Source organism: Kogia breviceps, chromosome 8 (assembly GCF_026419965.1).
Source record: "Kogia breviceps isolate mKogBre1 chromosome 8, mKogBre1 haplotype 1, whole genome shotgun sequence".
Classification (NCBI taxonomy): Eukaryota; Metazoa; Chordata; class Mammalia; order Artiodactyla; family Physeteridae; genus Kogia; species Kogia breviceps.
In genome coordinates, this window is record NC_081317.1 from 107,470,461 (window position 1) to 107,496,665 (window position 26,205).

General features: G+C 49.7%; 1 protein-coding gene and 1 long non-coding RNA gene across 6 annotated transcripts; both read right to left on the reverse strand.

Annotated features, from left to right (window-relative positions):
- Positions 1-1,750: 1,750 nt before the first annotated feature.
- On the reverse strand, positions 1,751-23,511 carry STMN4 (stathmin 4). 4 transcript variants are annotated; one of them, XM_067039927.1, is made up of 8 exons: positions 23,127-23,499; positions 11,010-11,088; positions 9,736-9,831; positions 8,985-9,065; positions 8,350-8,558; positions 7,315-7,506; positions 6,580-6,633; positions 3,627-4,247 (listed from the first exon to the last, which is right to left on the reverse strand). In XM_067039927.1, the coding sequence occupies exons 2-7, from the start codon at positions 11,020-11,022 to the stop codon at positions 6,613-6,615; spliced, it is 612 nt and encodes a 203-aa protein (XP_066896028.1). In that variant the 5' UTR covers positions 11,023-11,088; positions 23,127-23,499; the 3' UTR covers positions 3,627-4,247; positions 6,580-6,612. The 4 variants fall into 4 exon arrangements, with proteins under 4 accessions (XP_058927728.1, XP_066896029.1, XP_058927729.1 ...); XM_059071745.2 differs by lacking the exon at positions 6,580-6,633 and having other exon boundaries at positions 1,751-4,247; positions 23,127-23,245; XM_067039928.1 differs by lacking the exon at positions 8,985-9,065 and having other exon boundaries at positions 1,751-4,247; positions 23,127-23,232.
- Positions 23,512-25,048: 1,537 nt separating this feature from the next.
- Positions 25,049-25,917, reverse strand: LOC136794620 (uncharacterized). 2 transcript variants are annotated; one of them, XR_010841655.1, is made up of 3 exons: positions 25,808-25,917; positions 25,238-25,317; positions 25,049-25,134 (listed from the first exon to the last, which is right to left on the reverse strand). It is a non-coding gene; the product is annotated as an uncharacterized lncRNA (long non-coding RNA). The 2 variants fall into 2 exon arrangements; XR_010841654.1 differs by having other exon boundaries at positions 25,090-25,134; positions 25,261-25,317.
- Positions 25,918-26,205: the final 288 nt, after the last annotated feature.

Genomic DNA, 26,205 nt, shown 5'->3' on the forward strand with positions numbered 1-26,205 from the left:
GAGAGGAATAGGAGCCAAAGATAGAGCACAGAGGAATGGATAGATCAAGGAGCAAAGACCTAAGACTGACACAGCAGAGGAGTTACATTCCTGCAAAAGTCACTGGGGTGGAGTGGGAGGGAGTTTGTGTTTATATGTAACACTGAGTTAGGTTCTGGGCTTAGATAATCATAAGCAAGGTTCTCACTTACATTCAGAGACTGAGTGTGATGTGGACATTCTCTTGGTGAACGTCTAGCATACTTTGTCTAGGGCAGACTTTGTCTCCACCCACTCAAAGGAAGAGCTGAGTCAGCTCCATGTATTAACCAAAATTCTTGCCACACAATTACAAAATGACCTCTAGGGGGCATTGCAGACCCCATTGAAAACCACTGGTTTGGGATCTCAGCATTTAAAATATGCCCTTACTCTGCCCTTTATTGGCACCAGTTTCTCAGCTTGCCACATCATGAGAGGCCTCCCCAAAGCCCTTTCCTTCAGATACTCTTCCTGGATGAGGAATTCATTTACTTCTGTGGCTGCAGCTATTGCCCAAGGTTCATGGCTCCCATACCTACATTCCAAGCCTCGTCCTCCTGTGCCTGCCTCTTCCTGTCTGCTCAAAGTCAGCTCACTCTTTAAACCTCAGCTTCAGTGCCACCTATGCCATGAAGTCTTCTCCGATGTCTCCAGTTGTCAGTAACCTGTCCCTCCTCTTGCCCTCAGAGATGCTGGCAATGGTTTAGTTCTTAATTGTGCAGAACTCCTCAAGCTGTAGTCCTGATTCTCCCCCTAAAAACCTGGAGAATGGCTTGTTAAAATGGAAGTGCCAAGGCAACCTCCTCAAAAGATAATAATTTCAATAAGCCTGGTCAATTATTTTCATTTACAAACACCCACATCAAAGAAATGTATATTTCAACAAACTCCCCGGGATTTTGATACAGATTGAAATTTGAAGAAAAATTGCCTTGGGCGTTTCATGTATGTCTGACATGGTTGTCCCCATGGAAAGGTTTTGTAAACCTTTTCAATGTGAGAATTGTTTTTTGATGCTTGGAAGTGAGCTCCATGCTGGACATATAATTGGAATTTTTAGTTTTCAGCATCAGGAATTGGAGATTAGTGGGACCCAGGCGGGTCTTGGTGATGGGTTTTAGTCTCCTGCCTAATCTGGATCAACCACCTTTATTCCTTGATATGTGCAATTGATAGTGTTTTCTGAGTCCTACATACAGTGCTTCAGTAAAATTCAATACAAAGGAAGCTTCAAGACAGGTACCCTGGCCTTTCTTTCAACCAGATTACTGCCTCCAATCCCATCCTATACAGACATGCTGGAGCAACCATTGCCTGGGACCCAAAGATTAATAAAACTAGTTTCTGTTTTCAAGGAATTTCAAGTCAGACATCTGAGAAAGATAAGTAAATATAATCATACAATAATCAAAACATCTAAGAGGTACAGAAGTATTGGCAGAGTCAGGGACTGAGTTTAAAAGAATGCGTAGGAATTAATTTAACCAGGCAGGGAAGAGCAACTTAAGCAAGGGAACCTAAATGTGCAAACAATGGAGGTGTGGATCAACACGGTTTATCAGGGAATGAATGGGAAGTGCAGGAGTTTGGTGAAAGAGGGTGGTGGGAATGGACCTTCCTCTTGACCTCGGGTATTCCAATGAAAAGATGAAGAAGCTGGTGGGATAAATTTGTGGGAATAGACCCTTGAGGTCACTCTTGTCTCCTTTCACTCAGAAGCAGACAGCTCTTTTTTTCTTTAATTTTTTTTATTAATTAGTTTATTTATTTATTTTTGGCTGCATTGGGTCTTCATTGCCGCACGTGGGCTTTCTCTAGTTGCGGCGAGCAGGGGCTACTCTTTGTTGCGGTGTGCAGGTTTCTCATTGCGGTGGCTTCTCTTGTTGCAGAGCACGGGCTCTAAGCACACGGGCTTCAGTAGTTGTGGTACATGGGCTCAGTAGTTGTGGCTCGCAGCTCTAGAGCGCAGGCTCAGTAGTTGTGGCGCACGGGTAGTTGCTCTGCGGCATGTGGGATCTTCCCGCAGCAGGGCTCGAACCTGTGTCCCCTGCATTGGCAGGCGGATTCTTAACAACTGCGCCACCAGGGAAGTCCCCAGAAGCAGACAGTTCTTCTTGATGGTATGGTCATAGCCTCTCACTTTCTCAAGCACAGCAGGTTTCCAAAGCCTCTGGGGTTACAGCTTTGGGCTCCTTATTCATTCTAGGGCAGTGACTTTCCAAAGGTTTGACTGCAACCTCTAGTAAGAAATACATCTTCTTTTCCCATTTAGGTTGTTACATAATATTGAGCAAAGAATTTTAAAAAGAATAGATACATGTATATGTATAACTGAATCACTTTGCTGTACACCTGAAACTAACATGACATTGTTAATCAACTGTACTCCAATATAAAATAAAAAGTTAAAAAAAATACATCTTATGCTATGACCTGGAACTTACATACAAATATAAAATTGAAATACAATTTCCATAAAACAGTATCTCCATTACTGCCTGGAATCACTTTGATATGTTATTTTCTATTTCCATTTCCATTTAAATTCTCTTCTATTCCTATTTTTAAAAAATTAAATTTGGGTGGCACACACTAAGTTGATTTCACAATCCAATGAGTTACAGCTCGCGGTCTGAGAAACACTGTCCTAATACTTATATCTGAGTTCGAGAGTGTTGAGAAGCAGCAGTGCAGGAGCTAAGAACTTGGACTCTGGAAGCAAAACACCAGAATTGACGTCTTTGTTCTCTCACTTACAACCTGTGTGGCCTTGGGCAAGTGACTTAACCTTTCTAAGCCTCAGTTGCCTTGTCTGCAAAATGGGATAATGGAGTTGTTGTGAGGATTAAGTGAGTATATATATATATTGACTCAGAAAATTGTCAGGCATCTAGTATATGTTGCCTATGTGTTAGCTGCCACCACCACCATCACCATCGTCATCACCTCTGATCCCTCCTGTTTTCCTGTTCTAAAATGAAGCTAAATTGCAGTACCACTAGTGGAGGCGGGGGGGGAATAGCAATACCAAAAGATTTATTTACAAAGCTGTACAAAACTACAGTGTGAGGGGCAGGGTGGGGAGGTGCCCTGGGACCCTGTTCACACAGGCTGCCCCCACCCCACTCCTGTTTGCAGGGATAGGAGGAGAGCGACTCCTTTCCCAGCCATGGTTTGGCGTTCTGGATAAAGGGAGGAGTGCTGGATCTGAAATGATTCCACTCTGTTTTCCACTAACAAACGTTTTATTTCCTCACTAGCTCGCTATTTGTGACCACCTAGCATCCCACACCCCTAAAGTGAGGACTTCCTTCTTACTCTGCATCTTGGGGACCACATTAGAATGTCAATCCATGCAAAGGAAAATTGGATTTTTTTTCTTACCAGTTCAGTGCACTGAGTCCAACACGGGGCAGCCCACAAGCGGGGGATGGGGGGCAGGGGGCAGGGTGGTAAAAAGAAGGCTGGTACCTCAGATACTCTGATGGTCCAACTAAAGAATAAAAGGGGCATCTGGCACCTGATGGGCAGAAACCAAATTCAAGAACATTCTATCAATTACACAAAGGACAAATTCAAGAAATAAAAAAACGGAGACTTGGAGTAAATGTTTCATTATTGGTCATGATGATCAAAAGATGATGGTTAAAACACACACACACACGCACGCGCACGCGCACACACACACACACACACACTCAGACCTCATCCCCCAGCCGCAGGGCCCCACCCCCATCCCCTGCTGGCGTCTCTGGCCACGCCCTGCAGCCCTCGCTCCACCCAGGACTCCGCCCTTCACTCGGAATTCTACCGCCTGATTTTAACTTCCCTCAAGGCGGTGCCCGGATGCTCACTGTGAAGAAAAGCTGAGGACTTGCCCTGGGCTGGGTAGCAAATGCCCACGAGTCCTCCATCTCCCTTTCCAAACCTCGCTCCTTTTCTCCCCTCTCCTACCCCATCATTGTTCCCCTGAAACAAATAGGATGGCTTCACAGGTCAATTCTTAACATGTACAAACACCAAAAGCAGAGGAAACGCCCCTGGCCACCCCCCTCCCCCCAAACCCCGGTGCTGGGAGAGCAGCCAGCGGCGGGCGAGGCTGCCTCGGGAACTGCGGAGCCGCTGGAGCTGTCCGGCCGTTCTGGAAACTTCTTTGCCTCTGGGCTTTACCGGGAGGCCTCCTCCTTCAGCTCCTTGTTTTTCCGCACCTCCTCCGCGTGCTTGTCCTGGGAAGGAAGGGAGGGAAAAGGACAGGTCACACGGGCTTCCCCAGGATAAAGGGAGGCCGAGGGGCAGGAGAGCCAAAGCAAAGAGTGTGGCCACCACTGGCCACCACAGGAAGTGACGAGCAGGGTCTGCAAAGGCGTCCTGAGAAGGGGAGAAGGTGGCAGGTGAGGCTGGCAGGAGGCAGGTGAGCGGGCCTGCTGGTGGGGCCCCTGGATGCTCGTTGACTAGACACAGCCTCCCTGGGGGAACCCACCTGGCAGGGGCCACCAGTCTCCACCACCCTCACCTGGCCGTCTGGGGGCTGCGCTGATTACACTGCTTGACTTAATGTAAGGAGTAGCTCCTTGTAGCTTGTGCCAGAAGAGCAGGTAGAACTCACTGCAGGTGGCCCCTGCACACAGGCAACTGGACTGCCCTTGTGTTTCCTGTCTATCTCCTTAGTGAGGGTTGTCTTAAGCCCCTTGACGAAAGGTGAGGGCTTGTAAAGTATAAATCGACTAAAGAACTTCTGGAAAGTTCAGCTCCACAAAGTGGCTTTTTTTGTAAGTGTGGTAAAAGAATCCTCTTTTGTGTCCCAGAATCATCACACCAAATGATAGGGTCTGACTTCAAACGCCCATCAGCTGTGTGACTTGGACCAGCTCACTTCACCCGTCAGGCTCAGTTCTCTGGTATTAAACAGGAGGGGCATATGGATGGGAAGCTCTTTTACCTCTAGAATTGTGTGATTTTAGTGTTCACTTCTAGGGCTTATCTCGGTCTACCTTACATCTTTGCTCATGGTGAAGACATCTGGGTCCTCTTTGTGGGCAGGGAGCACGCCTTTTCCTCTTTGTATCTCCCCGTTCCTCACATGGCACCTTGTGCATAGTAGGTGCTCAATAAATCCTGTCTCTGCCACAGCCTGGCATCTGCCCAGGTATCATCACATCCAGGTATGCATCAGCCTGGGGGAGACACACTGAGGCAGCCCAGGGTCCCAGGATGTACCTTAAACTACAGATCTGTGCCTGGAGAGGCCCTAGAACTTTCCACGTCCCTGGGGAAAGTGTGGGGAGTGGTTCTCGACCTTGCTGTTCATCAGCGTGACCTGAGAAGCTTGTTAAACTGGGGTCCTCAGGCACCATCCCTAGAGAGCCAGGATTGGTAGGTCTGGAGTAGGATCCAGGTACCTGTAGTTTTAAACTTTACACCAAGTGAGTCTGGTGCGGATGGCCAGTGATTCACACAAGTACTGACAAAGAGACATCGTTCTAGGTGTCCCTGGCGGGGGGCAGAGTACACACCTGTCTCTCACCCCACCTCCTTCCTTCATCGTTGGGCGAAGGGGAAGAGTGGTCAAGATTCCAGAGGAGTGAAGCTCACCCAAATGTCTGCTCTGACATTTTGCTTCTTTAAGGCTTATCTCACTTCCAAAGCGCTTCCTCCAGACTGTGAACCTTCCCAATCTCTCCAGCTCAGAATCTACCTCTGTTCCCAAGTGAGCTCACTGAACAGAACCCTAGGTTTCTGGACTCCCTTTCCTTGGCCTCCAGTGGCTTCCTGTCTGACAAAAGGCCGGCAGGATGATTGTGGGCTGGTCTCCCTGAAACAAGCATTGAAAGAGCCACCTGGGACTTCCCTGGCGGTCCGGTGGCTAGGAGTCCATGCTTCCAGTGCAGCGGCCGCGGGTTTGATACCTGGCCGGGGAACTAAGATCCCACATGCCACGTGGCATGGCCAAATTTAGAAAAAAAAAAAAAAAAAGAAAGAAAGAAAGAAAAAAAGAGCCACCTGGCCTCATGTCCAAAGAACTGGGCTCTAGTCCCAGCTCCTCTGCTTAGTGGCTGTGTGACCCTGGACAAGTCATTTGACCTTCTCTAACATGGTTTCCTCATCAGTAAAATAAGGATAACACCCATCCTGCTTACCTCATTGTGAGGATAGCGTTATGATGAAATAAAAGTGTTTTGCAGTTTTTCAAATCCCGTATCATGGCTCTAGCCTCAATATTTCCCTTGGGTTTAGCCTAAGAACCCATGCCTCATCCTATCCCAATCCCTAATTTTTTTTTTTTTTTCCTGCAAGAGTTTGCTCCTACCCATCCCTCAGTAACTGGGGAAGCCTGAAATCAGACCCGGAACACTTCCCCCCCATGTGATACTTGATGGAGGCCTTGCTGCCCCTAGAAGGATGGAGAAAGAGAGCGGAGGACCTGCCACATGCTGGCCAGCTGCAGGGCCTACACACATCCAGATCCCCTGTGAAGAAACCAGATCTTTCTAGTAGCTTTGCCAAGGGCCTGAGACTCTAGGTGGTTGGGCAGAAAGGAGCGGGGACCACGCAGCTCACCATGGGACGAGGCCACCGATCGGGTCCCGGGAGTCACCGCGCAGCAGGCGGCGCCTGGAAATAAAACACAGAGCTGGAGCTCTCCCAGGAGCCGCAGGAGAAACTGGGGCAGCCTTGGGACTCGGGAAACGAGGCCAGCATGTTCTCAGCAGAACGGGCTGTTATTCCGCTGACACGTGGGACCAACCCCAGTCTCTCACGTTTCTCATATTCAGGTGACACCATTTGGTTTATTGACAAAAGGCAGAATGTTGGAAAGACCAGTGACTCACTCGGTCCATATCAAGAGATTTGGAGAGAATTGTGTTTCCTGCTCAGTGGGCAACTCAGCTCATCATGCCCTTGGCTTAGAGCCAAGAGCTCAAGTCAGCATCTTTCATTAAGTCAAATCGGTCCATTCAAGGATGAAGCCAGGAATGTATAACTGCTTGTTCATCCCTTCTCCCCTGCATTAGGCAGGCTTTCTCTAGAAGATAAGAGGTCTGATCTCCCTCAGACAGTGAGAAATTTCGATTGTGTAGCCGGGCAGCGTGTCACCCAAGGAATTCCAAAGCTCGGTTCATTTTTCTTGCCTATGACTTCCCAAATCATCCCTTGCAACTCTCTAAGGATCTAGCCTAACAGAACCCTTGCCTGAGGCTGCTTGCTCCCTGAAATGATCTGCGTGTCCATTATACTTGCCGTGGAAGGAAGAACACGTCCCAAGAGTCTCCTCTCTGGTCCACGGCCACTTACCTTCTCTTGCAGCCGTTCCAACATGGCGGCAAGGTGGGCCTCCCGGTTCTCCTTATTGGACTCCATCTTCTGAGCCAGTTTTTCCTTTGCCATCTTGATGAAGTTGTTGTTTTCCTCAATGGCTTTTTGGATCACCTCCCGCTCATGTTCTCGCTTCTCTGCCAGGTGCTTCAGAAGCTCAGCTTCCTGGTACTAGAGGAGCATGAAGGGAGAAAGAGGCCCTTGAAGGTGAGCATGCCAGGGTGTGTTTTTAGCATCGTGACTTAAGAGCTCCGCACTCAGAACACATGCCTCCCTGAGCCTGGTTGCCTGGCCCCCTGGCAGGAAGCAAGGACACTTCCTGGATTCTCCCACTGGACCCTCAGTCCTCTTTTTCTCGTTGCCATAATTCATTCATTCGTTCACAAATATGGAGTGACCAGATACGAAGTACCAGGCACTATTCCAGCAACTTGGGGAAAAAAAAAAAAAAGTCTACTAGAGACAAGACGTATAAGTAACTCTAACCCAGGCTAGCATGCGACATATGCCTTGAGAGATAGGAAAGAAGTGCTATAGGAATTCAAGGGTGATAATTTTCAGCTCCAAAGATGAAGGAAAGCTTACACAGAAATGGCATAAGAGTTGGGCCATAAGAATCCATAGAAAGCAAGGAAGGCACACCAAGGGGTGAAGGTATACCATGCCATGGCCTTCTTCCCCCTCCCCCAATTAAGGACCCCTTTCCTTAACTGTCTAACCTTTCCCTAAATCCTCAGTGTTGGTCAGTGTCTTACCCTTGTCACGATAAGGTCACCCATGGGAGTTATGTAATTCAGTGACTTATCCCCCTAACCAAATTCCTAGAGACCTGGGGCTTTTACTTCTTTGTTTCCCTCAATGGTGTCTCACTCTCTGCCCGGTACCGGGAAGGGCCGCCTAAATATCTATAGGTTGGTGGTGTGACCTGACCCACAGCTCAGAGCCACCACCTGTCTTCCTCAACATCCTCCCCGCTCATGCTCGGACAGAGGGGGAAAAAGGGACAGCACTGACCTTCCTTCGCTCCTCAGCCGCTTCCAGTTTCTTCTGGATTTCTTCCAGTGATGGGTCTCGCCTCCTGGGGAGGGAGGCGTTGAACTCGGGCACCCCATCAAAGGAGGGTGGCTTCAGGATGACTTCAAAGGACTGGCCAGAGGTGCACTTGTTCAGCTCGATGACTTCCATGTCGGAAATGACACACCAGTTCAGGTCCACCGTGTCTGCTGCAGAGAGCAGAAAAGGGGCTGCTCACCCCCTGAAGACCATATGGGCCCCCCCCCAAAGCATGCACACATGCACACATACATGGGAGGTCTGGGGTCCCCAAGGCAGACCAATGACCAGGGTTCTGGGTCTGTCCTAAACATGGCACCGAACGCCGCTGGGCTCTGATGGGGCTGAAGGATTTCGTAGCCACAGGAAGGACTCAGACTCTGAGAGCAGGGGCCCCAGGATAAGGGATTTCTAACAATGCCTGTAGCAACTGGCTTTGCTTCTGCTTCTGACAAGGTTCCTCCGGTAGCTGAGCTCTTGCTTAAATTGGCACACACTGAGGCGTTTACTTACCACCCACCTCCCGTCCACTCCTCGCCCCCACTACCCATCCGATGGCTCAGCCTTCGGACACCTCTCCCCCTACGCCCTCCTACCCTGCTCTCTTCTTTCTCTCCAGTCAGTACTGTCTCTCCGCTGGCTTTCATCTTTTCTCCTACACTCTCTCCCACACCAGCCTAAACAGAAAAAACAATCTCAGGTGACCCAGGCACTCCCACCTGTCATTTCCAGACCAAACCCATCCTTTCCTTTGAAGCCCCAGGAAGCTAAGAGGTGACCTATTCCCTGACCACCGCCTCCAATCAGGACGTAGCCATTCAGTGCTCCCTGCCAGTGTCCTGGGACCTGTCACCGGGCTCAGGTGGCATAGCGATCCCGGAGCCTGCTTGGGCGGCTGAAGAGTGGAAGCCCCTTGCCACATCTGGACCTGCTCAGAGCATTCTCGACCCTTCGCTGAGGAGACCTGTGGGCGGCTCATTTACACCGTGACTGCCCCCCTTCTAGGCTAGGTGCCCCCGAGGGCAGACCCCCTGTCTACTCGGCCCTCTGTGTCCTCCACGGCACCCATCTGTTACACGCATGAACAAAAGCTGAGATCGAGGGCACTCTGCAGAGGGTCTGACTCAGACCCCCAGCTGCTGTCTGGTCCCCCGGGCCGCAGCCCCACGCCCACCTTCGTGTGGAACTTAGACCCTCAGCATCAGCTGTGGTGACTTTACTGGCTCTGGGAAAGAGAATGCAATGTAGGGAGGAGATTTTCAGGCAGCTGCGGTGGGGGTGCCGGCCTCCTGGACGCAAGCTACTGGAAGCTTCCGTCCTACGCTCTCGGCTGTCACCCTCACATACCTTCATATTTATAGGATGACTTATTCAGGGGGTCTGCCAGGAAGCAGGGGCAGAACAGGGACACCAGCGGGAGCTCCTTCATCTTCTCTTTGTAGGCTGTGGAAACACCCGGCAGAAGAAGAGAGAGATCCCCTTCCTAGACTCAGAAGCCAGCACCCATGCAAGTGTGGGCGCCTGAGCAGCGGGGGGTCACCGAGCCCCACAGAGGCACCCAAACCACCCAAATCCACCCCTTGGCTGGAGATCCAGCCCCCTTTTGCCCTGAGCAGCTCTGTTCAGGATCCCTGTGTGTGATTCGGACCCACTTCCGTCCACCTGCGCCTTCCAGGGCACCCAGAGGACCCCATCTCCTCTCCAGCACATCATCTCCCTTTGTGGTACTGAACGCAAAATGCCTGCAGGTACGGACCCCAAGCGCCAGTGCCCTCGCGGCCCCCGGCACCCTGGACCTCAATTTCTGTGTCCCCGTATGTGCCCGGGATATTCTGTTCCTTTTGCTCCAGGACGGAGGAAACCCACACTCCATTTTCAGAGTACTTGGCGGTGCTTCCCCGAAGGTAAAGAAGGCCACTACCATCCCTGTGGTCCTTCCTCTCCCTGGGCGACAAGGTCAGGCTGTGAGCTTTCCCTGACGCATCCCAGTGCAGTGGTCAAAGCCAGTGGGGCTGGTGTCCATGAGGGCTGGAGGGGTCCCCCCACCCCCATTTGCTCTCTCCGTGTTTGGGGAGGATTTGGAAACTGCGAGGTCACGAGTTAGAGCTGATATCTGTTGGGTTTGGGGGGGTTTTTGTTTTTGCCACGTCGCACGGCTTGTGGGATCTTAGTTTCCTGGCTAGGGATCGAACCCAGGCCCTCAGCAGTGCAAGTGCCCCGTCTTAGCCACTGGACCACCAGGGAATTCTCTATAGAGTTGATTTGTTGGGTCCAGTCCAACCCACCTCCTCTGGGCCCCGGTGTGTGCTCCTGTCGGCCCCTCCCCCACCCCTACTGCCCTGAACTCTCCCCTCATTTCCTTTTACTGATTGAAAACAGGATTAACTGCAAAAACAATACCTGGGCATTGTAAAGGCTTTTTTAAAAACAAGTGCAGGTGAGTAAAAGGAAGAAGAACTCAGCTGTGATACCACCCCTCATCCAAAGATAGCCTCTTTTAACCCTTAGGTGTATTTCCCGTCAGCCTTTTCTCTTTTCTATGCACATGTGAGTACATCTATGCATGTACAGAAATACCCTATGCTGTAGTGCCCCATTACGAGAACGGTTTTTGTACCTACCCGCGAGGGTCATGTTTTCTGGAATGTGAGAGGTAAGTCCTAGTGAAAGTCAGGGTAGGTCTGCCACCAGCTCAGGACACTGTCACAAATCCAAAAAGCAGATCGTTTTAGCTGACAGGTTATTCGCATAAGGAAGGTCTTTACACAACTGGGGAGGAAATCCCAGGAGGTACCTCATCTGCCTCCAGCTCCAGGCTGACTCTCCCTTCCCCAAACACCGACCCCCCCCCTTCCACGTCACTCAGTCAAGTTCAGTTTCCAGGCACTGAACTTGGAAAATTTCATAATTGAGAAGTTTATAATTTCATAATTGGTTTCCCAATCGCAAGACCCCCTGAGTCTCAAACATGGGTTTCCCCAAACTGAATGTATCAATGGATGTTGATCTGTCTCCCTGTGCAGCTTAGTGGCCTGGTCTAAAGGAAAGGTTAAGGTGAGAAACAAACCCTAAGTCAGAATCGCCTGGGAGGTATTTGCAAAATAACTCTGTGTCCTGAATCCCTCCCTACACCCGGCCCGGACCTTCCTGCCCAGAGCATTCTGACATTGGACAGAGGATGTCAAAATACCTCTTCAGTTCCCCTCACTCTCTTGCCCCCTGCCTGCTCCGAACCAGTGTTCTAAGCACCGCTTGACCCCCTTTAAGACAACCTTGGACTATAAGAAGAAGCAAATACTAAGGAATAATGTAATCATTATGTGATTCGTGCAGAGATGGAAATCAGCATTTGGGGTTACTATGGGAGCTCAGAGACAGGGCTCCAGACTCAGCACAAGGCCTGGGGAGCTAGGAAGGGCCCCCTGGTGTTAGCAGCACTGGAACTGCTCCAAGAGGAGTCGAAATTAAGCAGGAGACGGCAAGGAGAGTGTTCTGCCCGGGGGGGCAGCACATGCAAGAGTCCGGGTGAGAAAGCCCGGCGTCTATGGGGTCTCAAGCTGGTTGATGCTGGACCAGAAAGTGTGAAGGAGGCGAGACAGGAGAGGCAGGGAGGGAGCAGGTCGGGGAGTGTCTGGGGAACAGGAGGTGACAGGAATCTACCGAAAGCTACTATCTGATGGAATGAGGAATAGCCAGCAGTGAGTGGCCGTCCTGGGGACCACTTGATCCTTGGCCGCTGTGATGGTTAATTTTTGTGTCAACTCGACTGGGCTGAGAGACGCCCAGATAGCTGGTCAACACCATCCTTGGGTGTGCCTGTGAGGTCGTCTCTGGAAGAGATGAGCGTTTGCGTGACAGACTGAGTAAAGAAGTTGAGCCTCCCCAATGTGGGTGGACCTCACCCAATCCACTGAGGGGGTAGAACAAAAAGGCGGAGAAAGGGAGACTTTTCCCTGTCTGCTTGAGCTGGGACGTCTGTCTTCTCCCGACCTCAGGCATGGGAGCTCCTGGTCCTCTGGCCTTCAGACTTGGACTAGGATGACACCCCTGGCCTTCCTGGGCCTCCAGCTTGCAGCCAGCTCTGATCGTGAGACTTCTCAGCCTCCATAACTGCATGAGCCAATCCTTCGTAATAAATCTCTTTCTATATGTATCCGATTGGTCTGTTTCTCTGGAGAACCCTGACAAACACAGACACCCTCAGTGGTCGCTGTGCCAGCAGAGGGTGGCACGAGCCCACAACTTCACCGCCTGCCGCTTACTGAAGTGATTTCCCTCTGGGGACCAGGGTCTGTACTGGCTGGGGATGGACAGGGGACGGGAACAGGAGGCTCGGCTCTGGCTCTGGGGCTGGGCCAGTGTGGAGTCAGACACAGACTTCATCTCTCTCGTAGATGTTACTGGTTACTTCGCATGTCTAACCTTGCTTGCCCCATCTTAATTCTGCAAAGAGTTGTACAAATTAAACGAGAAAAGCGTCCAGCAAAAGGGGACGTTTAACAAGTATTAGTTCCTTTTTCCTCTGCTTTTTACAACAAGGTCGCTACCAGGCACCACACACCTGCTTCTGAGTCCTCACCAGCCCTGCAGGTAAGGACCGTGGTCGCCATTTGCAGGTGAGGAAACGGAGGCTCAGAGGTTTCGTGTGGCTTGCTCGGGGTCTCGCAGCTACAAAGTGACAGTGCAGAGATTTGAAACCAGGTCAAGTGGCCTTGAAGGGCTCTGTTCCCTGCAGCATCTCTGTGTTCTTCTCCTTGTGCTTTGGAGCCAGAGGCCCCTGTGGTGCCCCCCTCCCGATGCAGCACAATGGGCCTCTCTCCTCAGAGTCAAGTTGATCCTGGCAGTACCAGCGAGTCCCCAGACAGGGATGCGGGCTAAGTGCCTGGATACGACAGTCCTGGTCATGAGCTCTGCTCCACACCATCTCCCATTCGTGTCCAGGCTGATTGATGGGGTGGCTGGCAGAGGAAGGGAGCCATTGCCAGGAGAGGGCCCGGCCTCAGACCTTAACCTGGGTAATGAATCAGAAGCGGGGGTCCACATAGGAAAGAGGAGGTAGAGATGGCACCCTGAGAAAGAAGGGCACTGAGCTGGGCTTTTTCTATAGGCGTGGGTACCTGGAGTCAGGGACCTCGCCCTTTGGCTCGAGCTGGACATGATAATTAAGACCCTACACTCATGGAGCACTTTACTGATTACAGTTCTGGTCCCCTACATTATCCCAGTTGATCTTTGCAGGAGGCTGGGCTGGGGCTGTTAAGACAGGCATCATCAGCTTTGCTTTTCATAAAGAACCCGGGGCTCAGAGATGTTAAGACTCTTAGCTAAGGTCACACAGCGAGTTGGTGTACAGCTGGCTCTAGGATCCAGGTCTTCTGACTTGTAAGCTCTTCTCTTGTGGCCAGTGGAAGGACTGGATGCTAACTGCTGTCTCCTCCATGGTCCTGGGGACTCGGGGAAAAACAGTCTAGCCTCAGGATATGATGTAATGAAAAATATGTATTAAGTGCTCTCCACACGTCAATGGAAGGTGTTATGCTAGAATTTTTAGGTGTAGGAGGAATCAAGTAGAGAACACAGGTCAGAGAGACAGAGAAGGAAGATGGGGCAGGGAAGAGGAGACATCCTAAAAATGGGCATAAGGGACTTCCCTGGCGGTCCAGTGGGTTAAGACTCCACGCTTCCAATGCAGGGGGCATGGATTTGATCCCTGGTTGGCGAACTAAGATCTCACAGGCCGCGCAGCGTGACCAAAACATAAGCTTAAATAAATTTTTAAAAAAAAACAAAAAAAGAAGATTAAAAAAAAAAAAGATGAGCAGAGGTATGCAACTGAGATCTCTCAGCTTCACGGGGCTGGAATCTGCATCATTAAGCATGTGTATTGATAGAGCATCTACTATGTGACAAACGTTTTCACTTTTTCTTTGTGACCTTGTGATGTAGGAATTACTGTCCCTGTTTTATACAGGTGTGCATTGTGGCTCAGAGAGGCTAAGTGGCATTTCCAGGGTCACTCAGCATAATAGGTTGAATGGTGTCCCCCAGTAAGGTATGTCCACGTCCTAATCACTGCAATCTGGAAATGTGACTTTCTTTGGAAAGGGTCTTTGCAGATTTAGGTAAGTTAAGGATCTCAAGACGAGATCATTCTGTATTATCTGGGTGGCACCTAAATCCAATGACAAGTGTTCTTCTAAGAAACATGCAGGGGAGAGATACACAGAGAGAAGAAGACCGTGTAAAGATGGAGACAGAGGTTGCAGTGAAGCTGCCACAGGCCAAGGAATGCCCGGAGCCCTGGAAGGTGGCAGAAGCGGGAAGGACCTTCCCCTAGAGTTTCTGGGGGAGTGAGGCCCCGCCGACACCTTCATTTCTGGACTTCTGGACACCAGAACTTCGAGAGAAGGGTTTGCTGTTGATTTAAGCCTTTAAGTTTGTGATAATTTGTTACAGCGGCGAAGGCCGGCAATGCAAAGGGGTCCTGAGTCCCTGGGTGGTGGCAGCCACAGCAGAGACACTGACTTTATCTGTAATTAACCTGTGACGTCAACATTGGGTGGGACCAGTCACACCCCCCTCCCCAGCACTCAGCCTGACTGCCTGAGGACTCCGGGGACTTGCCAGAGAAGGGCAGTAACAGGTGTTATGGCCAAGGTCAGAGAGGACAGAATGCCAGGAATTGAGGGAGGCAGGTGAAGATTAATAGACAATAAAAGCTAGAGTAGGCGGGAGGCCATGAGGACAGACCCATCAGTGGGAGATTCTATCCAACACATCAGATATCAGAGCATCATCAGGTAAAACGCCTGCTGAGCCAAGCCTCGGGCCCTCCCAGAGGCTCCTTGTGCATTTTCTATTAAGGCAGAGGCCAATCCCAGGCCTTGGGTTGCCCCTAAGGAAGACCAGGAAACTGACTGAATCCAGCAATAGCAAAGATCAAAGGGGCCCCCAACGGAAGGTGGATGCAACACACTCACTCAGCCGATAACCACAGAACCAGAGCCTGAGCTCAGGACAGTGGCTTCCCGACCGCCCCTCCCCCACAGTGCTCACTCCCACGCATTTCTGACGGGTGCAGACTTGTTGGTCGAGAAGCGGGGCCTCTCTGGGCAGCCCAGCCCCTGTGCTGTCAGTTATTGATCCAGACTAGTCAGTGGTGAGAGGACTCAAGCTTCAGGTGGCAAAGGTAGGAATGTGATGGGGTCATGATGCAATTTGTAATAGATTCTGCCTTGCCTCTAACTTTGCAATGGCTCTGGAGCTTGACCGTGTGCTGGACATGTAGACTAGGTGTACTGGGGAACAGAGAGGGCTCGCTGGGCTGCACGCAGGATGCATTGGGACCAGTTGCTAGAATAGGAATAGGAAGAGACCTCCAGACCAGGCAAAGGGTTCGTACTTTATCTTCTATTCAGTAGGAAGCCACTGCCATCTTCTGAATAAAAGGGAAGAGAGGAAATGGTGATGCTGAGGATCATCGCAACAATAATAGCTATCATTTCTTGTGGCCAGTGACTGACAGAGAAGAGCGTCCAGCTCTCAGATGCCACGTGGCCTTTTACCGTGTGCAAGCCTGATCTCCGGGGGCGTCTCTGACCGCCAACACGACCCAAGTGAGCAAGCGTTGTATCTGTCACTGCAAACACTGCCCAGATAATGCCATCAGGATGTGTCACATCTCGTGTGGACTGTTTTTGAGAGAAAATCAGCTAATGCACGTCTAAATGGTTTGAACAGAGTGGACCTTAGCAAGAGTGTTCAGAGACAGTAAAAGAACTCTGGTACAGAATCAGGCCGCGGAAGCGCTGAGTTCTGACCCACGTGCTTTAGCCACAAGCAGTACAGGAAGCTGGCTCTGTAGGTTCATGCCAATTATCAGCCTTTCTAAAAGTCCTGTTAAAATTAGAATATTCACCGGAAATAAGCTGCACAAGCTACTTAAATGTCATAGAATCGTATCCATACATATCATGTCCATATAGTAACCTGGTTATTCTGTGCTGATTGGCAGCCTTATGTCTTCTTTGGGTTTTTAAAAAGAAAAGGAGATAAATTATTTTTTCATGATTGTGGTTTTCATTCCTTCCACAATATTTATTGAATATTTAATTGGGTGCCAAGCCCTCAGCTAGTTCCTAAAATAACCACAAGGGTTTTCAATAATGAAAGAATGAAATGGGTCCCCTGGGTGGGAACTTGGAGCCTCTGGAAGTTTCTGCTCGCCTTTGGCAATTCTCTGGCAGTAGCAAGGACCATGTTATACAGGGAGAAAGAGTAGATTTTAGAGCACAGGCCAAGAAGGGACTATTGAGATTCACAGATGGACACCGGGCAAAGCAGAATATAGTCATCCCTCCGGAGCCACGGGGGATCTCTTCCAGGACCCCCACGGATACCAGAATCCATGGATGCTCAAGTCCCTGGCGTGGTACAGTCGGCCCTCCATGTCCGTGGATGTGGAACCTTCAGATACTGAGGGTTGACCGTCATTTGGCATTAACTGACTTTGGGGAACTGGTGCTTGTCTGATCACCGCCCCGCTCTGCCCCGTTAGGTTTGCTTCCAAGGCTTCAAAGGGAAGAAATGGTGGGAGCCCCAGACAGTCCCTAACATGCTGAGAAATGCAGCTTCGTTTCCTAGAAATGGTGTTTCCAGGAAATAAGGGGGTGTCACCTGTTGGCAAATGCAGAGCTCTGGTGGTCTGAGTCTGAGGAGCCCCTCCTAATTGTAGGCAAGCCAGAGGAAGAAAATTAAGTCTGCCAAATGGACAACCCCAAATAATCCACAGTGATGGCACTTTCTGGGCTAATTTTATTTTCCATTCAATAGATGCAGAGGAGTCAATATATTAGAAGTAAAAGCCAGGGGCATGGGCTTCCGTGCAGGGTTGCTGGATGGAGTGCAAGGGATTGGAACCCAGCTCTGTGTGAGGTCCTGGGGTCAAAGCACTTGGAAGCATCAACATATAGAACACATCCCTGTCATCCAACTCCTAGTCACAACAGGAGTATTTTGTAGTGCTTTACAGTTTACCAGGCACTTTCAAGTGCATATACATATGCATCTATTCCTTTTATCTATAATGTTTTAATTACAAACATATTAATATCATATTTCAGAACGTCTAAGTGACAGAGAAAAGGAAGCAAATCCCTGTCATCTTACTGCTTTTTGCTATTGGCATTTCCTTCTAGGTTTCTTTTGATGTCTATTATTTCTACATAGTTGTAACCCGGGCGTATATATTTTATCATTTCATTCTCTCCAAATCCTATCAAACAGATACTAATATACCCATTTTACAGATGACCCATTCAGGTAGGTGACTTGATTTGCTTAAAGTTGTATAAGTAGAAAATGATAAAGATGGGATTTCAACCAGAGTCAGTCTTCTTATATCAAAGTTCCACGGTACTTCTTCAGACACAAGGCCAAGTGTAAATGTAAGCAAGGTGAATGGTTGCCTGGGGCATGTGGCTGAAGGACACACAAAGGCTTGCCTGTGCCAGATCGGCCTCCCAACCATGGGGGGGCCAGTCTCACCATTAAGCTCTCTTTTGTGTCAGGCATTGCCTCAGAAAGTCCCTGTTAAAAGGCACACGCACACATGACCTACCAAGTGTAGTCAATTAAATCATTTTCACATCAGCAGAGAACAAGCAATAGATTTGTGAACACTTCCAGGGGTCAAGCTCTCTGCCCCTAAGTGGGAGGAGCCATGGAGATCTTTAGCATTTCCGGTTCACACCCCTTTTCAGAGGGCCCAAGAGGTCCAGTGTCTTTCCCAAGATTAAGCACAAGGAGCAAAGCCTTGTTTCTGGCCCAACATTTAGCTACCTTAAAGCGAGACCCTTCTCTTTCGCAATATTACTCTTATTTCTTTGTTCTTTCATTCTTCTCCAATGCTTTGTAAGTTTTACATCTTGCTTTTATCTTTAAGTTAAAATCCTTTATGTCTCCAGGCAGACCTTGGAGACATAGCGGGTTCAGTTCCAGACCACCACAGCAAAGCGAATGTCGCAATAAAACAAGTCACGTGAACTTTTTGGTTTCCCCGTGCGTATAGAAGTTACGTTTACACTGTCCTGTAGTCTATTAAATGTGCACTAGCATTATGTCTAAAAAATACTTCATTGTTAAATAATAATTATCCATCATCTGACAACACAGGGTTGCCACAGACCTTCAGTGTGTAGAAAAAAAGCAGTATCTCTGAAGCACAATAAAATGAGGTATGCATGTAAATTTCATTACATGAAGAATAAAACAGTATCTAATAATTTTCTTTATGAGATAAGAGTTTTAGCATACTTTTGCTTCCTTTCCCTACAAAGATGATTTTGTCACAATAACTTGGATTTTCAGTTCTGGAGTATCATTATTGATTTCTTTCTTGCATTATTCATTCGACAAAAATTTATGAAGAACCTACTGTATGCACTAGGCGAGGTACTAAGGAGAAATACAGTGATGGACTTAATAGATCTAGCCCCCAGCCTCAAGATATCTGACATTTGCATTCAGCTTTATGAACGTGTTGATTATAATTAGACAATGACTAAATCCTAGTGCTTTCTTTCCTGGTGATCATTATCAATAGCCTGTCTTTTTTGTACTTGAGTTCTTTAATTTGATAAAACTTTTTGATTAGCTAGACTACTTCTAGAGTCGTTTTTTTTTTTTTTTCCAGGAGGGACTCATGGAATCTTTGTTGAGTCCATACATATCTGGTTTCGTGGCAGGTTTAGGAAACAGACAGACCTGTCCTGGGATCTATAGCCCAGTTGTGTTTGGGCCATCAGCAGACCGCGTCTACCCACCTATTTCCACATACTCAGTCTGAACCTTGCTCCCTACCTGGTCTGGATTTCTGGGCACCGACACCCAAATGATCCACTGTAACTCTGCACCCTGCCCATCCCCGCCTCCCTGCCAGGTCTTTTACCCCAGAGTCTGCGCTCAGCTCTTTTCTCTGTACTCACATTCACTGGTTTGTTCTCTGAACTCTCAGGTTGCCTGCGCCCTGTCATAAATTAGGCCACCCCACCAGATGCCTGCCCCTTCTCATCTGTTCTGTCCTCTTGCCTCTCACCACCCCCCACGGACCGCAGGACCCTAAGAGAGTAGACAAACAATGATCAGTCTGGATTGATGGAAAAGGCCAGCGAGCTTTGCTGGGGAAACAAGATAGGTGTGTGTGAGAAGGCAGGGGTGGTGTACCTTTATCTGTGTGTCTCCCTGTCTTCCCGGTGGGACCAAAAATGTAAAACGCTGAAAAATGCTTTCTAAAATGTCGGGGGAGATTTTTTTTCTTTGGTCCTTACTCTTCCCCAAAGAGAAGCAGAAAAAGTAAACTTTTCCAAGACTATCACATCTCTAAATATAGCGAGATCTAATTTAATAAGCAAATTAGATTATACATGATGTATGTTTAGTTCCCAAGCCAAAATAAAAGGGGAGGGGGTGGGATGGGGAAGGAGAGAGTTTGCTTTCCTACACGGCATTATAAAAATTACAGATTGCATGTTTTAGAATTTTCCTCCAAATTTCTATGCTCCTTCCCACCCCACCCCCCAAACTGTTTACCTACTCATGATTTCAAAATCTCTGGGAATTCTGGATCTCCAAATGATAGTCTCCAGGTAAGTAGGAAATAATACGAAGATATCAAGGGGGTCTGGAGAGAGGATCTTAGGGGTTCAGGAAAAATGAAGCCTTTCTTTGGTTGTGCTCTTGATTTTTTTAGATATCCAATTGTTTAAAATCAAGAACACAAAAGATCTGAATTTTCCCATTCTATGTGGTTGGTTTCATGTAGACACTCTCGCTTTGGCTCTCTCTTACCCTCCTTCTTTGCCGTGTCCTTGTTTCCTGTTCCACGGCCTCGCTCTCTGGATCTCAGTTTATGGCTTGATTGCTCTATTTTAAATCTTGCCAATCAGCCTCCTTCTGTCCCACAGGGCAAATGTGGTTAAAGCGGCCTCGTTGTATGAGAGAAGGCAGCTAATCTCCCTTCGCCCTAGGATCTCTATGATTGAGCCACAATGAGATATACATAAGGAAGCAAGACATGCAAGACACTCCCGCTACCGCACCAGCAATCACATGTCTGTCCAACAATCTTCTCAAGAGGGACAATATTAGACCAGACTTCTCTGACTTTGATGGGTCCTTTAGAACAAAGTCTCTCCTTAAAGAGACACAGTTTTCCATTTAAAACAACACTTGGATCATGGGCACTTATTTTGTACATGGGACACTTATGAACAAAACAGTTCTCCTTGTAAGAAGTTCACAGTCTGTGACATGGATAAACCTTGAGGACATTCAGCTAAGTGAAATGAGCCAGTCACAAAAAGACAAACACTATGATTCCACTTATATGAGGGACGTACAGTAGTCAGATTCATAGACAGAAAGTAGAATGGGGGTAGCCAGGGCCTGCGGGGGTGAGAAGAATGGTGAGTTATTGTTTAGTGGGGGCAGAGTTTTGGTTTGGGAAAGTGAGAAAGTTCTGGAGATGAGTGGTGGTGATGGCTGCACAACAGCGTGAAGCACTTAATATCACTGAACTTAAAAGTGGCTAAAATGGTAAATTTCACATTATGTGTATTTTTTACCATTACCAAAAATCTTTTTAAATTTTAAGTGAACTTCACAGTCTAATAAGAGTTATCCATAGGCTTACAGTCTTATAGTTAGAAAAAGTGATTAGAGGTTACTTAGCCCAATGTTTCTCAATCCTTTTTCTTACTGAAATCTGTAATAAAGAACTACATTTTATATCATGATCCAATAGGTATATGTCATGATACTGACATATATATGTATATGTGTATATCTGTATATACATATATACACATACATACACATATATATAACTGAAATATAAACATAAATATATTCATATTTATTTATAAATATAACATTAAATATATTTATAAACATAATAATATATTTAAATTTAACATAACTGAGAATATATAACTAAAAATGGTATAGGAAACATTACTATATGAGATGCATTTTGACTTTTTTCTTCTCTACTTTATCCCATTTTATCTAAAAAAAAATACCAGTCACAACCCACAAAATTGATTTCACAAGCCACTAACAGGTCTCAACCTGCAGTTTGAAAAACACTAATCTAGTCCAGTCTCCAACACAACACAGAAATCTCCTCTACAGCTACCCTGCTGGGTGGTCATCCAACTTCTGCTTGGATGCCTTCAGTGACGGGGAACTCACTCCCTACAGTGCTCTGTGGCAGATCCATCCAGCAGTTGAGGATCCTTGCCCACTTCAAACCTGTTCCCCAAGCAGCCTAGGTGAAGCTGGGGATCCCAGAAGGGCCGGGACCTGCTGACAGGTGCTCTGGCTCTGGCAGTGATAAGTGGGCTTCAAGGAGGGGCAGAAGCCCGGTTCCCAGTGGCAAGGTGAGGGTGTGGTGCCAGCTGAGGAGAGGGGGTCTGGTCGACCCTAGAGGGTGGGGCAGGGTCTCCGGGCAACTCCAGCTCTGTTCTGTGGAGCTGTGGATCAGACCTTTCCCCTCTGCCCCCTCACGGCTGGCTCTAGCGCTACCCATTATCTCCTTATCTGAAGGATGATCTCATCCCGCCCCCCCCCCCCCGCCCGGCACCCTGACTCCCCGCCTGTGGGAGAGGCTTCCTCCCCCTAGAGGGAGCCTCAGCCTCAGTGGAGACAGATTCCCCCGCATCCCCTCTCAATCTCCCACCCACCCCGCAGGACTCCTGCAGGCCACTGCTAGCTGTCCCCCCCCCCACTATTCTCTTGGTCTTGAGACACGGGGTTCCCTGCACAAGGTATTTCGTCACGCGCTGCCTGAATATTTCTGAGCCACTCAAGAGGGTCCAGGAGACCTGCCCTTTTCAGGACAATGAGACTCCTTCACACCTGACCAGTGCCTTCCAAGAGGAATAAAAACAAAGGCAGCACCAGCACGTGGGGACAGAGCTGGCCACTGGCTGTCAAATCCCTGGTTCCTGGGGATGAGGTGGGGACAATGCCTAAACTCCTGGCCAGGGAGGCGGGCTGAGCACCAGGGGTGGGTGGCTGGGTCACAGGCAGGGACCAGGGTGTGGCAGGTGTGGGTTCCAGCAGTTTGCAGCTTTACAGCCAGCCATCCCTGCCCAGGTAGGACCAGGTTGACCTCAGGGTGGGGCAGGGCAAGAAGAGATGGTGATCTCATTGTACCCTTAGGACCAAGAGAAAAGAGTAACCCAGTGCAGACAGAGGAGAAAGCAAAGCATGATGCAAATGGGAAAAGGAGACGGAACAGCTGTGGCTGAGAAAAGCGATGTAAACCACAGGGCAGCTCCCAGCTTGAAAGCGCTCCGATGGGCCAGAGCCGCTCCAGGGAAAGCCGGACTCTGAACAAAACCTTTCTGCCTCAGCAACAAAACATTTTTATGCAGAAAGAACTCACAGTGGACATCCGATCTGAAAGAAACTGGCGATTCCCACCCACCCTGTGTCCCCTGAGCTCCAGAATAGAAGAAACACCTGGAGCCCACCCTCGCCCCTCTGCCAGCCACCACCCTTTCCACCTCGCCCCGTTTCCACCAGGATTTGACAAAGTTTAATTGATTGAGTGAAACCGAAAGGCAGCACAATAGGTGCCAGACTCCTTGCTTCTCCTCTCTGCAGCTGCTGGGTTGTTTTTGTTTTCTTTTGTCTGAAAAGCCTCAAATAATTTGCATTCTATTTCTACTTACCTTCAGTCCAGTTAGAAGTGAGCCGCTCCCTTCTTCACTCCCTCAATTAGTGGTACCCTGGGCTTCTCTCCACATCAGCACCACTGCTCAGCTCTTGCCATGACATCACCTCCAAGCTCCGTGATTGGCCAACAGTGGGTTGCTTGGCAATTGGACAGTCTCCTCTGGCGGAGCAGGGATTGCCTGAGTGAGTAACTCTTAGCAGGCCGGGGAGTAGAAGATGATGTCAGACAAATAGCTTGCTTTCTGTACTGCCTCTGGAGCTGGTGAACCAGTGGGTGAGGGTGGGGTTGAAGAAAGAAAGAGGGAGTGGTAGGGGCAGGTGAGGGTGAGAGCCCAGCTTGCAAACCAAGCTGCCCAGTGAAGAAAGAGCACCTAGACAGAGGGAATGATGAATGATTTCCAGATTCTTTAGCTTTTTCGGATCTGGGGGTGGGAGAATATGGAATCTAGAGGAGAAATCAGAAAGAACAGATGAACCCTAAAAATAGCTCCCTGGAGGGCTTGGTGTCTGCTTCCAGCTCTGTCAGAAGGGCTGGTGGGTTTGAACAGTGAATCAGAAGGCAAGGAGGGGCTGCAGGCACCCCGGGCCCTGGAGCTGGTGTGGGCATGGCACGGGGGTCCCAGGAGAACAACGCTTCCCTCTCGTCACCTGGCTGGCACATGGGCCACACATTTGCTGTGGCCACTTGGCCAGCACTGGTGGGTCCCCACAGCCCACCTGCACCTTCCAGAGGAAGGGAGACCATGACTGAAGCTGAGGGTCATCACCACCCTGGTGATTCCTAAATGAGATGGAACCCTACAGGGAGGCGACGGGTCATCCGTGGTGGCTTCAGCGAACGGGGGCAGGGAGCCCAGGACACAAACCTCTCAGCCTGCCCTCCCTCAGCCAGTTGGCTGGAGGTGGCAGAGAGAGGCAGTTAGGGGCGCAGAGGTCTATGGGGCCCTGCAGAACGCTGCTCCCCATCAAAGCCTTCTTGAGGAGGCCCTGCAACCCCGCACCCCCACGGCAGGAACAGCCAGCCACCTGGCCACCGAGCAGCCTCGCCTCCCCCCCTTTTTTTTTTTTTTTTTTTTTTAGCGGTACGCGGGCCTCTCACTGTCGTGGCCTCTCCCGTTGCGGAGCACAGGCTCCGGACGCACAGGCTCAGCGGCCACGGCTCACGGACCCAGCTGCTCCGCGGCACGTGGGATCTTCCCGGACCGGGGCACGAACCCGTGTCCCCTGCATCGGCAGGCGGATTCTCAACCACTGCGCCACCAGGGAAGCCCCCCCCCCCTTTTTCGTGGGGAGTGATTTTTGTTATTGTGGTAAAATACACATAACATAAAATTTACCATTTCGACCATTTAAAAAAATAAATTTATTTATGGCTGTGTTGGGTCTTCATGGCCGTGCGTGGGCTTTCTCTAGTTGCGGCGAGCGGGGGCTACTCTTCGTTGCGGTGCGCGGGCTTCTCATTGCGGTGGCTTCTCTTGTTGCGGAGCACGGGCTTCAGTAGTTGTGGCTCGCGGGCTCTAGAGCGCAGGCTCAGTAGTTGTGGCGCACGGGCCTAGTTGCTCCGCGGCGTGTGGGATCTTCCCGGACCGGGGCTCGAACCCGTGTCCCCTGCATCGGCAGGCGGACTCCCAACCACTGCGCCACCAGGGAAGCCCCATTTCACATTTTTAAGTGTCCCGTTCGGTGGCATTAAGTACATTCACAGTGTTGTGCTACCATCACCCTGCCCCCCATCTTAGGAATTTTTTCATCTTCCCGAACTGAAACTCCGTCTCCATGAAACACTAACTCCCCTCTCCCTCTCCTCACAACCTCCAGTAAGCTCTAATCTATTTTTTGTCTCATTGAATCGGCCTATTCCAGCAAACTCATTACCTCATGTATTACCTCATGTAGGTGGAATCATCTGGTATTTGTCCTTTTGTGTCTGGCTTACTCCACACAGCAGAATGTCCTCAAGGTCCATCCACTTTGTAGCCTGGGTCCAAATTCCATGCCTTCACCCTTTAAAAGGAGGGTTTGTTCAACCGCCATCTGTTTCACGGACCCTCACCTTCTACCACCACAGCCCTGCCGACTGGGAACGCACATCATGACAAAAAGTTACCTCGAATCCAGCCCATGCTTTACCTGCATGTCACAGGTCCTGCATGTATAAGACGTGTGTGTGTTGATTCTGCAGGTGAGCTGGGGAACAGGTGGGTTCTCAAGCTCTGGCGCTGACCCCCGGGCTGCACCCCACAGCTGGGACTCACGGGTTGGCATCTCGTGTCCACTGCCCCTGTCTTGCCCTCCAGGAGGTCCCATGTGGACACGTATCACCAAGCCCCCCACTTCACTTCAGGAGGGGAGACCTTTCATTAGGCTGCTCCGCTCTGGCCAACCACACTGGGAGTGGCCAGAATAACGAACGCCCCCCGGCAGCCTTTGGCATTTGCAAAGCTCATCGCCACTGGTTCTATCGTGTGATCATAGATAGAACCAGCAGTGCTGCAAGAGCAGCAGAAGAGACCCATCTTCTGTTTGAACATCACGCTTACCTACCGTGCACGCCACACGCCACTAGCCCACCACCCTCGGGCCCCACGCTGGCCCATCTCAGAGGGAATCAGGGGTGCCTAGGGATACCTAAAAGGTTTCCTCAACAGGCGGGGACAACAGAGGCCACACTGCATACCTGGCTGGGATCGGGTTTCCAAGCCAACCTGAACCCCGTGGCTGCCTCTGCAGTCCGGGGAGCTTCTCTCCCCTCCCCCAGTCTCTTTCTTCTTCCCTCCCAGCCCTGAGAAGTCTGGAACTCCACAAATCCGTGGGCTCTGGAAAGTGAGGGGAGGGGGGAGGAGGCAGTGAGTTGCCATGGTGATGGCAGCCAGTGAGCGGTCCTCCGCTGCTGGGGAAGAAGAGTGCTCTGTGAGTCCCCCTGACTAACTGATAAGAGGGCGGGGCTGGGGCAAGGGGGTGGGGGACAGCTCGTCAGGACCTGCGAGTAGAGACCAAGATGGGGGACGGAAAGGGGGAGGGCTGCCCATTTCTAGAATTATCTAGGTACGATCCGAGTACTAAGATGGGATGGGC